The sequence below is a fragment of the Vigna umbellata genome, chromosome 1, assembly GCF_029865625.1.
Source record: "Vigna umbellata cultivar VRB3 chromosome 1, Vumbellata_1.0, whole genome shotgun sequence".
NCBI classification, from domain to species: domain Eukaryota; kingdom Viridiplantae; phylum Streptophyta; class Magnoliopsida; order Fabales; family Fabaceae; genus Vigna; species Vigna umbellata.
In genome coordinates, this window is record NC_142165.1 from 45,760,796 (window position 1) to 45,774,548 (window position 13,753).

At 31.5% G+C, this 13,753-nt stretch overlaps 1 protein-coding gene across 1 annotated transcript; it reads right to left on the reverse strand.

Annotated features, from left to right (window-relative positions):
• Positions 1-291: 291 nt before the first annotated feature.
• On the reverse strand, positions 292-8,127 carry LOC124847957 (Splicing factor, CC1-like protein). Its single transcript, XM_047325562.2, has 13 exons — positions 7,474-8,127; positions 5,975-6,053; positions 5,802-5,858; positions 5,310-5,365; positions 4,247-4,475; positions 3,527-3,613; positions 3,370-3,444; positions 3,179-3,259; positions 1,887-1,951; positions 1,645-1,813; positions 1,472-1,560; positions 1,218-1,332; positions 292-541 (listed from the first exon to the last, which is right to left on the reverse strand). Exons 1-13 carry the CDS (start codon positions 7,977-7,979, stop codon positions 503-505), a joined length of 1,647 nt encoding a protein of 548 aa, XP_047181518.2. The 5' UTR covers positions 7,980-8,127; the 3' UTR covers positions 292-502.
• Positions 8,128-13,753: the final 5,626 nt, after the last annotated feature.

Consider the following 13,753-nt stretch of genomic DNA (forward strand, 5'->3'; position numbering starts at 1 on the left):
TTTGGAAATGTCGATTCTAAGTGAATCAAATCCCTTCGAGTTATATTCTCCAATAAAAAAAGTAATAAAAGTATTTGAAAAGAAAATAAAAAAATCCTTTGCTAACACTCACCTAATATTTGAGAAATACTACATAATAATCCAGAAATATCCTTTTACATCGTTAACATTTATTCACAAATCAAAATCTTGAACAGATGAGCCCTAATATTTTATGATTTTTAATGAATTCCAAACAGTAGGATAAATGATTAATGCACAATACAAGATATTCTACATTTCACAACAAGATGAACGGTATGAAAGATTTTTAGAATGCATTGACATGCTCAACGTTAAACTTATCATAAATATCGCCAACATCAACACTACCATCTCTGTAATCTAATACAATTCATGAATCAAAATCTAAATAAACTAGAGCTTACTTTTATGAAAAATTAAGACCTCAAAATTATGCATATTGTATCATCAGGAGCCCCGAGGCATGTATGAATTTTCTTCACTCCCCTTTAAACTTGGCTTCGTATAATTGTGGTTGCTGCAAAACAAATAATCTCTTGAAATGCAGAAAGAAAAAATTTACCGCATAATATTATAAATTTAAAGGAAAAGGAAAAAAAAAAGGAAGAGAGAAGACATACAGGACGCATAATATTTTGATAATTTGATTATCGGATGTGATAGAAACAATAACATGTTAGTTTGGACACAACAGGAATACTTGCATTCAAAACCCGTGGAAGCCTTACTAAGCTCCTAATATTCTAATTAAATCAACTCTCAACTACTTCACCAATCTAATGAAAAGTACTAGAAAATCCTAGTTTAGATCCATGCAACCTAAGGCTCTAGAGATGACTTGATCTGTGCTTTTGGTGCCTTAATGGGATTTTCACCAATTTTATTACCTAGGCCCCAACTTTTGATACTCAAACGCATAAAACAATGACTCGGGTAGCTAATTCTAAAACACTTATTATTCTCATTCTTCTGCATCTTTTGTACACACTATGCTAAGAAGCATTTATTAACCCTTCGATACAAAATTTCACTTCGTTTTCATTTTATCAGTTCTCTAATTTTTCGTAATTTATTATTGTGATGATATTAAGAAAAAACAAAAAAATAACCAAACACCTAGTTTTTTATTCATTATACATTACATTTTCAAGTTAAAAAAAATGGCAAGGAATTCATGAATACCAAAAGATTACCATGAAGATTGCTGAAATTAACCTGCGTGCAAACCATCTCATGTGCATTGCACGTTGAGCAGCACTCGCTGCTTCCACTGTTTCAAATTGCAAATAGACAAAACCTGCACTTTTTCTGTGTGCATGCCAAACCAATTAAAGAATTGTAAGTTGTGACACATTAAAGTGGAATTAATTTAAATTTAATTAAAAGTTGAGGCATGTAGTAAAATTGTTCATGATTATTGAAGGGCGTTAAACATTTATGAACGTACTTGTCAACAAAAATATGCTTCACCCGGCCATATTTAGAACACTCTTCCTCTACATCTTCTTTAATGTCTATATCAAAATCTGGTTCCGACTGCATTGCAATGTTTACCATCATCAGTACTTTGTTAAATGAAAACATTACCTGTTACTAAAATAAAATCAGTGAACCACAGACCTCAGTGGTAGGATCAAACATATTCTTTAAAAGTAAACACTCGCTTGGGCTTCCTACAGGTTCTACCATTGGGGTAGGCATAACTTGTGCTGGAAGAACTGGTGCACCAATAGGTAAGCTAACAGCCTGCTGAGCAGGAACTGAGCCATTCACAACAGGCATACCCATGCTGCAAAGTAGAAAAATGTGAAGATTACGACCAATGTTGCTAAATATGAGGAATACTAGTATTAACAACAAACCTTGCAGAAATGTCAGCACCAGCCAGCCTCTGCATCAGCAATGCTCTGGAGTGAGCATTTAAAGTCTGCACAGCAAAAGAGTACGGTAGATAAGCAAGGTTCTTAATTTGAATGCAGATCATTGTTATTATACCAGAAAAATATAAACAAAGGCAGGAACAAGGAGCTTACTTAACACCCTCGGAATTGTACTCAACTATAAAGAAATGTGTCATAAGAGAGTACAAAATGACAAGTGAAGGTCCAAGGATAAAAGGTGAAGAAAATAAAAGGATAGATCTTATCATATAAAAGAGGGAATGCTGAAAGCACCAGCTTCTAACCTATGTACATAATTTACTTATAACCTAAGAGCAAATCCTCACCAGCACTAAACACTGACACTTAGGCACAGCTAATGTCTAAAATATAAGACACCATACGTGTGTTTGTGTTGGGAACATATATTGAGAATTGAATTAAGAATTATATTTTCACCTTCGAAAATATAAACTTGTTATGCGTGACAATATTTATGATAATAACATGCAAAGAAAATATTACGAGGGAATGTGTGGTCACTTCACAGTGCAATCTTTTATCAAAAATTCAAGATGAAAACATATTTCTTAAGACAACTAGTTAAGCACACTAACAAGCAGCCTCACAAAAAAAAGTAGCATCAATTTCTAGTTGCTTCAAAAGTATCTAATCTAGAGTTGGTGACCTCCTACATCATCATTATTAAAAAACATACTCTCTAGTTCTGGCTAATCAAGTGACAAATTAGACACTATATTCTAATTTTCTATTTTTATGTTCATTACAGTACATTAAATCATTTTAAAATTTTAACAATTGTTTTTACTTCAATACAATTTAAATTAATTTGTTAATTTTTTTTACAGTAGGAGTTTCCTAGAGGTATCTAACTAAAAGTTCGTGTTATAGCTTGATATCCATGTCCGTGTTAACAGAGGTGTTCAACATAGAGCACACCCTCATCTAACAGTCAGGAAAAATATTGACGTACCAAATCTTTAGTAACCTCAACATCCATTATGCAAGGGTAATAAAATGGATTTTATGACACCATTTCTGAAACTTTTTGCTTTGATAAATATTTCTAACTTCTGGAAGGACAAAACACTACTTTTTAAGAGTTACATTGATTATTATACATTTTTTAAACACATCTTTAATAGAAAAACTTTCTTTTTCTATAAAGCACAGACAGTAATTTATTTAAAATTCTTAATAACGTGCCAAGTTGTAACCAGTTTTGAATACTTTATATAACGAAACAAACTTACCAATCCACCTTCATCATCATCTAAGTCTGCCGATTTTGCGGTGGTATCTTGACTTCCAACATGATCCGTTACACATGAGACCTGAATTTGATGAACAACATCAATCAGAAACACATGAACTAGCAGAATTGTCATCAACAAAACTTAAAGATACCAGGTTAAAACTAAAATGTACAACACAATAATTCCACCTTGATAGTCCTGCCAGCAATCTCCAATTTTCCATTTAAACTCTGAGCAGCCTTGGCATGTTCAAGATGGGTAAACTGCCCAGTGAAATTAATTAAAGAGATAAATACAATTATGTCATAGAGCAAAATTTTGCAAATTTAGGTGTTAGAAACGAACTTGAACAAACCCAAAACCCTTGCAGTGGCCTGTTTCCAAGTCAAGAGGCAGTTGGACAACCTCAACAGGACCAAATGGCTCAAAAATCTAGAACAGAAAAAAAAAGAATGTCAAGTGGTGATAAAACTGTAACAATAAAAATCAAATTGGTAACAATCTATCAACAAACTAGATCCAGTTTAGAGGAACTTAATTGAACATTTCCAAGAAGAAATAGGTTTTGGCAAGCCAATGGTATTCGATAAAATACGTGACTTCACATTCTTGATAAATTTAGTAGAGACCACAAGAGAAATATGCAAATATCTGCATCCTCACCACAAAAGCCAATAAAACAATCTATCAACAAACTAGATCCAGTTTAGAGGAACTTAATTGAACATTTCCAAGAAGAAATAGGTTTTGGCAAGCCAATGGTATTCAATAAAATACGTGACTTCACATTCTTGATAAATTTAGTAGAGACCACAAGAGAAATATGCAAATATGTGCATCCTCACCACACAAGCCAAGAAAACAATCTATCAACAAACTAGATCCAGTTTAGAGGAACTTAATTGAACATTTACAAGAAGAAATAGGTTTTGGCAAGCCAATGGTATTCGATAAAATACGTGACTTCACATTCTTGATAAATTTAGTAGAGACCACAAGAGAATTATGCAAATATCTGCATCCTCACCACACAAGCCAATAAAACAGCAACAAAAAAAGCAATACCTCCCGTAGCTGACTCTCTGTCATGTTGAAGTGAAGATTCCCCACATACAATTTTCTGTCCACAGCTCCATAAGGACCAGCTACACCAGCTGCTCCACCAGAAGCATTAGATTGAACAAGGTTCTTTTCAGCTTCAGAAGGTTTCACCATTACAGGTTGTCCGAGAAGAAGTTGACCAGAGAGAGCAATAGCCATTGGCACTGACATTGCATCATAAAATTCAATATACCTGCAGCCTCATCAAGAAGTTGCATCAAGTTTTCAGAACCAAGAAACAAATAGTTGCAATCAAAACTTACAAAGCATACAGCAAAGTGATGCAGGGAAACAAAAACTCTAGTGCAGACAGCTCAAGCTGAGTTCATTTGATGTATCTGACTTGTAAAGTAAATGTTAGCCTGTCATAATAAACATAAAAAGCTAAAATATGTAAAGTGGCAAGAAAATAAGAGAATACCGTATGAGAATAGAGATAGGAAACCATTGAGACAGGACGAGAAAAAATTAGCAACAGTAACACATTTCCTTTACATGTAATTATGTATACATGCGACAAATCAAATCCTAAGATAAGAAATCCAACCTAAAACTGACAGCTGGCCTAAAAAGTCAAACAAAACCAAATCCATCAGCATCTCATCTAGATACTAAGAGTCATTCTTCTCGCCAAAAAAATTGATAGCCAGAGAGAAAAGGAGAGCAAATCTTCCTCCATTTCAACCTTAAGAAGCCCCAAAACCAATATACGGGACTTCAAATAATAAATGGAGGAAAATAAACTAAAAAGGGCCATCAGCATACAAATGAAATCCTCATTGTATGACAAGCAGAGGAAGGAAATGGGAATAGGACCAAACAAAAAACTAGGATTATGTCATCTACCTTGAGTGCGCAGGATGAATTGATTAAACATGAGTGCAAGGTATTCCCACCATCCCTCATCATTATCGCATTGCTAGTCCATTTAAAGATACAGTTAAACATGATTCTTGGAAGTTGATATCCTAATACCACAATAGCACATACATAAAAACAGTAAGTTATTTAACAATAAAACACATACCCAACTCCTTTGGATCGTCTTGAGTTCCTATCCATGATCAGACGAACATCTCTCACCTGAAACGGGAGAACATTAAACATGACACGTAAAGTATCAATTACAGAGGCAAATGTAAGACATTCCCCGCATGCAAGCCAAACACCAAATCTGTGGTCAATGAAAATATCATCATATACCCCACAGTCACTCATCATACAAATAGTCTGTTGAGACATAATAAAGTTGCTGTCTACTTGAAAATATACTACAAAAGAAACCAAATGTCTCTAAGTAGAATTCAGCATACTCGTAAGAACTTATAAATTCCATGTAATTTGCTAACAGCTATCATGATTGAGAAGCAAAAATATAATAAATATAAATTAAGATGATAATAAAGATGGTTTAATATGACAATAAATGTCATTACAGTTCTAACAGACACAAATGGTTTGAAAGGCAAGTGATCACAATTCTACTGGCAAAGTTCATATATTTCAAAAAACAACTAACCTTGCCAGCTTTTGAGAAGAACTCATACACATCTCTCTCTGTTGCTTTTAATGGCATCTGAAATCACCAGAGCAAATGGACAATGATCAGAAAAACGTCACATATGAAAATAAGCAAAACTTACAAATTATTATAATTTAAAAAAATATAAAAAATAGGGCCACTCAACCAACCTGGTAGGCAAAAACAGTTCTCTGGTCCCTTTCTGGATCTGCCTCAGGTTCCACAGCATCTTTCTTATCCCTAAACCTCCTGTAACACGTATTAAAATTTAGAAGAAAAAAAATAAATAGAAAATGTATTAGTGGTAATTTTGATTATCAAATGGGTTTATAGCATAATTTCACACATACTCCGATAACATTATAGTTCAAAATGCCATTTAATCTTGAGAGGGGCTGATGTCTCCATATCTAACCATATAAACCTATGTAAAGAACTTTACCACATACACCAAAACATCACTAAATAATCCTTACAATATTATGCATACATCCCAGAAACTTAGGTTAGGATTTTCTTACTTTATTACCCATAAACTTTGGTTAGGATTTTCTTACTTTATTATCCTCTAAAATAATAATCCATCATTGTAGTCAATAACCTATCATAACACCAACCTACTTTCCACCCATTAGAAAAACGTAATATAATAATACTAATACCTGAAATTAAATAACAATATAATAAGACCTACATCATGAATTCTGTTTAATCTTAGAATCAGAGTAGTCAAATAAATGCCAGAGGACCCAAGGCAGAAGCACTATTATGACAGCAAGACTACCTCCCGGTTCAAAAGACGCATACCTTCATAACTTATTCATGTATCCTACAACTAGAGAAAACCTAGCCATCTAACTTTAGAAGGTGATATTGAAGGTTGAAAAATAGTTATCATATTAACAGAATAAATAGTTGTCAAACACTGGAACTCTTAGCAGCAAGGACCTAGGCATTTCATCTATAGGACAACATAATTTTTTATTATAAGAACAAATGTTAATGTCCATGATGGTACCCCCACAAGTCACTAACGTCTGTTCTCTATAATAAGGCGATTGTGGTTTCAAAGTCTCGAGAAAATCCCTTAATACCTTAAGGGTACTAAACAACTTTGACTGCGTTGCTAGGAATAGGTAACCTAAACCGATCCCGTCCCTGGAAGTGATATTAAACAATTACAATAGTAATGATACGAATGATCTAAGTACACTAGTTACCTCAAGGTCATTAATGAAACTATGCGAATAACACAATCACACGAGAAATGCATAAAATCTACCCTCAAATAATACAAATCCTGTCACATTTCTTAACACCAAAAAGACCTCCCAGCCCTCCTTCCATGATTAAAATGAATTGCACAAACTTCAATAGTTCCAACCAGAAGATAATCGGCACACACCATTAGCCATGTCACCAAGGACAACTTCAAACATAAAACGAAAACAGATTTCAAGTAAATCAGTAGCCGAAAGACAACAATCACACAGTGCATACTAAGAGGTCTCCACAAATCACATCATCAATGCACAGTTTTTTTTTTCTTAGCATCAATCAATTCAAGCCGCTCGCAAGGACAGCCGATGAATTGAACCAACACTGAACTCACAAAGTAAACCCTAGTTCACAAGCTAATTGCAGAAAAGAAAGAGGATATAGGAATTACCGTCCATCGCGCATTTCGAAATCTCGCTCCCGGTCTCTGTCTCTCTCGGAGCGACTCCTGCTCCTTCTGGATCTCTCTCTCTCCTCTCGTTCCTTATCCCTCTCTCTTCTCTCGCGCTCCTTTTCCTTATCCTTATCACGATCTCTCCTATCCCTATCCTTGTCCTTGTCCTTATCCTTATCCTTATCCTTATCCCTCCTCTCCCTATCCTTATCCCTCTCTTTCTTCTCTCCATCTCTCTCCCTCTCGCTCCTGTGACGGCCGGAGGAACGGTCACGTTCCCGTTCTCTGTCCCTATCCCTGTCTCTGTCGCGATCTTTCTTGGAACCACCGTTGTCGTCGTCGCCCCTTCTCTTGCTCCTTCTGTCGTCGGCGTGGGGATCGTCGTCGACGTCGCGCTTCCGGTAACTTCTCTCGATCTTGTCGGTGACCTCCTTCTTCTTCTTGGAAGAATCCACGTCTTCCTCCACTGTCTTCTCCAGGTATTCGTACTCGTCGAAGTCCATTGGCTCCTCTTTCCCTCGAATTACTCTTCCTCTGCGTGAAGGAGTCACTGTCTTAGCTGAATTCAGAAATTCTAGGGTTTTAGGGTTTTCTTTACTCCTTCAGTCTTTGCAGAGGAGAATGGATGTTGCTTCCTCCGGTTACAGTATTATAGAAGCTTCAACTCAGCCCAGTAAATAACTATTTTATTACATTTTAAATAGTAATTATTTGATCTACAGTAATTATGATTTGTTAATCCATGATAAAGAATTATAATTTGTAATTAACTTAAATATCATTTTCATACTAGTTTTTGTTCAATTTTTTTAACGTGTTCTTAGTTTTTTTTAAAAAAATAAGTTTTAACTTTTATAAATTTTGTTTAATTAAGTTCTTTTTAGTAACTATTTAAATAATTAATGGTATATGAATATAAGTAACGTGGTTTTTTGTTTTTTAATTTTTTTTAAAAAATTAACTTTTTTATTTAAAAAAATTATTCACGTCACAGTACGTGACATAAGGTGAATGTATAATTTCAATTCAATCTATAAATTTATTATTTTTTATACAATTTAATCCTAATTCCTTTTAATAGAATAAATTTATCTATTTTTAAATTACGATCAAACTTAATTTTTATATAAATTTTATATTAATATTTTTATTAAAATTCACAAGTTTTTATTAATTAATATTTTTAATAATATAATCACAGTTTGGTTTAAAAATAAGTGTAAAAATATTAAAAACCACTTGATAATATTAAATTGATCTTTTATTTTTAAATGTTCACCCAACTTAAATGTGAAGTTTGAAAAAAAAAACTTGTGTATCCCTAATTAGAGTTTCTTATTTTTTTACTTAAATTTGTTCATTTTCTTTAAATTCAAATGTTAATATTAAGAAAATTTTAACGATGGTTTATTATTTTTAATTTAGTTATATTATCACTTCATTATTTTTGTCATTTTAAATTTCCTATTATTTTAGTTTATTTTTATAATATTTTAAATCAACTTTATTTATATTATTAGAATATAATTATTAAAGTTAGTTTAAAAATAATTTGGAAAATATTAATAAATAAAAATAGCAATTTTAATAATATAAAAATAATATTTATATAAAAATTAAATTTAACCTCAATTTAAAATAAATAATAATAATTTTATTAAAAAATAAATTAAATTAAACAAAAATAATAAATATAAAAACTCAATTTAATCTAAAACATTAATACATGACATTCATATTAATATATAACACTAACTAACATTATTTATAACAATGTCACTTAAAAATTAAAAAAATCACAAATTGACATATCAAATTAAGTTGTAATGATTTAAACGATATTAAAAAAATTAAATAAAATTAACAAAAGTTAAGAATTTATTAAAAAAAACTTATAATTATATTAACATAACTGAACGAAAATAAACAACGGCATTTAAGTAAGCGTTATGTGTATCTTAAGGTGATAATTTATAATATTTATTATTGGGTTTTAAAAATATATTGGATATACACGTCTGATATTATCTTGTAACCCTATGTATCTATTGGAAAAAAAATATGTCCCGATCAAGTTTGGTTATCAAATATATATTTACTGATATTAATAATTTAAAAACTTTACTAACTTCAGTCATTTTCTAAAATTAAGTATTCAATAAATTCAATTAAATATTATTTAAGAAAATTAGTTGTATTTATTTATTTTTTTTTAATTTTTAATTTTTCTTTTATCATATGATATAATATTTGACGTGCAATTAATAAAAAAAGCTAAAATGGTTAATTTATAAATATTTAAATTAATTTGAAGGTAAGTATTATTAAACACTTAATTTAGTTTAAGAACAAGGGTTAAAAACAAAAATATAATTAAGGAGCGTATAAGTTTAACTTAAAACATGTATTTGCATTAAGATTAAATTAAACAATTGGTTTCTATAAGAATAAAATTAATTTTTATCCCTTCAATTATCTTTTTAACACTTTGATTAAAATATATATAATTAAATAATAAAATCAATCACACAAGTACGCTTTTTTTTTCTTATTTCTTTAGGTTGGATTCTTTCAATCCATTTCTCCCTCTTTTACCTATCTTCTGCATAAGTATTGTTTTCCTTAAATCAATTCCAAGTTTGATTTATTTTTCTCAGTTGGTTGAAGATGAACTGCCTATAACTATTATTGTGTTGTAAGAAACACTAAGCATGACATGGTTACATTTGTCATGTCCTTAATACATTTTTAAATGCATAGTCTGAAATTGTATTTAATTTTTATAGTTTCTCTTAACATTTTCATAATATACAAAATCAAACATTCATTGTGTTATGTATGAGGATCATATTGCTCTTGGTCGCCATGCTATGGAAAATTCGAGATGCAGTGAAAGGTTTTCATCGTCAGTTGGATGCTTTTGGTCATGTTTTTCGTTGCAATATGTTACAAGCTAAGTGTTGCACACACACTTCATGTTCTTGGATAATGAATAACATTACAGTAGTTGAACTTGTAATCTTTACTTTCTCGTTTGTAAGTCAACTTTAGATTTGTTAGGTTGGTTGAAGGCGATCAAATATGATTTGTGAAGATGTACCATAATTGTATAAATAAAACAAAAAACTATTTTTAACAATTACTTTATTATTACACTTTTTACTTTTCCATGGAAAAAGAATTTCATCTTAGTATATAATTGCAATTATTTCATTAGATGTAGACTTATTTGAAATTTTTTATAAATTCAAATATTTTATATATTTTTAATTGAGTATTTATTTTTAATGTTTTTTTTGTTGAGTTAATGAAAATAATATATTTTTAGAAAGTTTGGATTAACTTATGATAAGCAGTAGAGTGAATAATAATGATTATATAATGGACTTTAAGTTCATGGTTTTAAATGCTTCCGGTCAAAGATATTTTAAGTTTGTATGACTTTTCTTATATTCTTGTAATAAAGTGTTCTAAAGTTTGAGTTAAAGTATAGCTTTGGTGTGTAAGTGTACTTGGGATTAAAGTGTATGAAAGAGATGTATATGTGTTGTAAAAATTTTCACATAGTGTTATTCTCTGGTTGTCATTGGACAACGATTGTGGTTTTTCTCCATATTTGGAATTTTCATGTTATATTATTACGTTGATTTTATTTCTCTATTTGTAGGGTGATTCTCAGGGGTAAAAGATAATGATGTTCATGATTACATGTTTTTCTTCGTTAGTGATATCAAAAGCTTATGATTCGGTAGGATATTCTTAGTATGCTTTGTGGTCTTAGCTTAACCTGATATTCCACATCATAAAAGATTAATTTCTTGTTGTTTAAGAATCATCCTTGGTTGTTAAGGTTGTAATGACATTTGAAAGTGTTGTCAAATGTGACATTGAAAAATATTGATGTAGGGTGTGTGGTGATTATACATGAGCATTGATTAACATTGATGCAGTGTGTGTGGTGATTATACACGAGCATTGATTAATATTGATGCAGTGTCTATGGTGTTCATGCATGGACATTGAGTAATGTTGATACACGATGTGTGTTGATTATATACAAACATTGGTTAGCATTGATGCAAGGTGCATGGTAATTGTGCAAGGATATTGGCTAATATTTATGCAAGGTGTGTGTTGATTATACACGAATATTTGTTAGTTTTGATGTATGTAAGTAGTGTAAGGAAATTTATAGGATGATTTAATTCAAAGTGAGTATACTATTTATGGTGGAGTATGATTGTTGGTATAGGAAATAAAGATATATATTTAAATCATAGTGGAGATTGTTAAGTTGACAAAAATAATACATCTTGAAAAGTTTCACATCACCAAAATAAGTAATGGAGTGAGTGACAATGGATATATAATGGACTTTAAATTCGTGATTTTTGACAAATGCCCAAATTAAGTGAATTTTAAGATAATTTTGGCACTTGTCTTGTTTTATTTTTGTTTATCTTATGCTTAATTAACTCATGTTTAGTTTTTTTTTTCAGCTTTAAGCACTAGAAGAGAGTTAAAGTGAAAAAACATAAAAAAATGAATTAAAATAATCAAATTTTGTGAAAATTGTGACTGATACAACTGAGCGATAAAAATGGTGTCGAGCACCACAAAAGCAGTTAAGGAAATCCTCGCAAAGAGAAAACCTCAAGCACCCACTTTTGAAAAATTTGGAATGTAATTTTTATAGCTCGAGCCCAAAATGTGCAGCTTAAGCCATAAGAAAGATTATTTTGAAAGCTCTATGACAAAACCTTTGCAGTTGAGCATCGCCTTATATCGTTTATAAATACAAACCTCATGTCCTTATTTTATGCATTGAATGGAGAATAAAATATGTGATAGTAGAATATGAACACAGTGTTGGAGGCTCAAGAGAGATGTTTTTATTGTAAATCTTTTGTTTAGATGTTGCTGGATTGGAATTGCAATATTTTATGAGTAATTGAACTATCTCGTGTTAAGGTTAGATGTAATCAATTTTAATTCTATGTACTTCTACTTCTTGGATATTTATCTATACTTTCATTCAATTTGTTTGCGATTAGCCCATCTTCAAGTTAGAACTCCACGTGCATGAAAATTGAGGAGTCACTGGAAGTATGAAGACGTGAAAGCAAGTAGAATGGAAAATAGATGATTCATTGATGATGATTTGGAGTAGCTCTCAAGTATGGTTAAGTCAGTAATCAAGAAAGGAGGTTATAAAAATTTGTGAAGGGAAACTTTAGCTTGGACTAACTCGCAAAAGGAGAGTAATATGAAGTCATCTCAACTTAATAACTCTACTATGTTCATGAATGATTTTACATGGTTTAGATACCTCTAATTATAGGAGAAAATGAGAGCAAGGTGTCTAAAAAATGGGAGGGAAAAATGGTATAGAAAATTGAATTTTAGAGCTGAAAGAAGTCATGCCACAAGTGTGACTTGACACATAAGCAAGTCACATGTTCTATGCTTGTATGCGCACAAGAGTAAGCATTAACCTTAACTTGCTCTCCAAACTCCATTTTAGGCCCAAAACTCATCAAGGCCCAAATACATGGCCCAAATAAAGTCTTATGCTATTGGGCCCAAAATACAAAGCTTGTAATGAAACCTACTCTAATTTTTACTATTACAGACTTTTAGACTAGGTATTCACATCCTTCTTAGCTCCATATGAATTTTAGCTTAAGCTTATCATGCTCAGAAGATGTCTAATCCTATTGTATCCTCCTAGCCATAACTTTGGTTATAGTTTCCTTGGCTAAAGGTATGTGTTAAAGGGTTCGACAAGTGCACCAAATCGTTTCAAGTAATAAATCATGGTAAGACCAAGTATCATTTTCCCAAGAGACTCGTAATACTAGAGAATTGTGCGATTAACAACTCATCTAGACTCAATAGAACAACATTAATTGAAAAACAAGTGCAAAGAAGATAAAATTTCAACTATACAAGTTTGGACTTTGGTGCTTGAAGACACTTAAGAATGGAATAGATTAGAAATTATATGAAATGACATTGCTAAGGTTAGGTTTCACCAATCTACTCTTGTGCATGCACAATTTCATCTCCTATCTATCGATTGACTAAAGTCAATCCACAAAATTACTATAGCCCTAATCACTTAGGTGAAAGAGCCTAGCTTTTACCTATTAACTATCAATCCCTTGTTTAATTAACAAGCAAAATCCGCATTAAGAACTAGGATCTAAGACAACATGTGAATCATCTTCCATCCCTATAATCAATGAACCATAAGAACTCTTGTTTCAGTTCTAGG

What these genes read in the sequence shown, in the direction of transcription:
- LOC124847957 (XM_047325562.2), bottom strand. Translation starts at nt 7,979, where the DNA reads ATGGACTTCGACGAGTACGAATACCTGGAGAAGACAGTGGAGGAAGAC. An exon ending in CAGAGAGTCAGCTACGGGAG is followed by an intron (nt 3,614 to 4,246) that starts GTATTGCTTTTT and finishes TTTCTGTTCTAG; the next exon opens with ATTTTTGAGCCATTTGGTCC. An exon ending in ATGATGATGAAGGTGGATTG is followed by an intron (nt 1,952 to 3,178) that starts GTAAGTTTGTTT and finishes TTTGCTGTGCAG; the next exon opens with ACTTTAAATGCTCACTCCAG.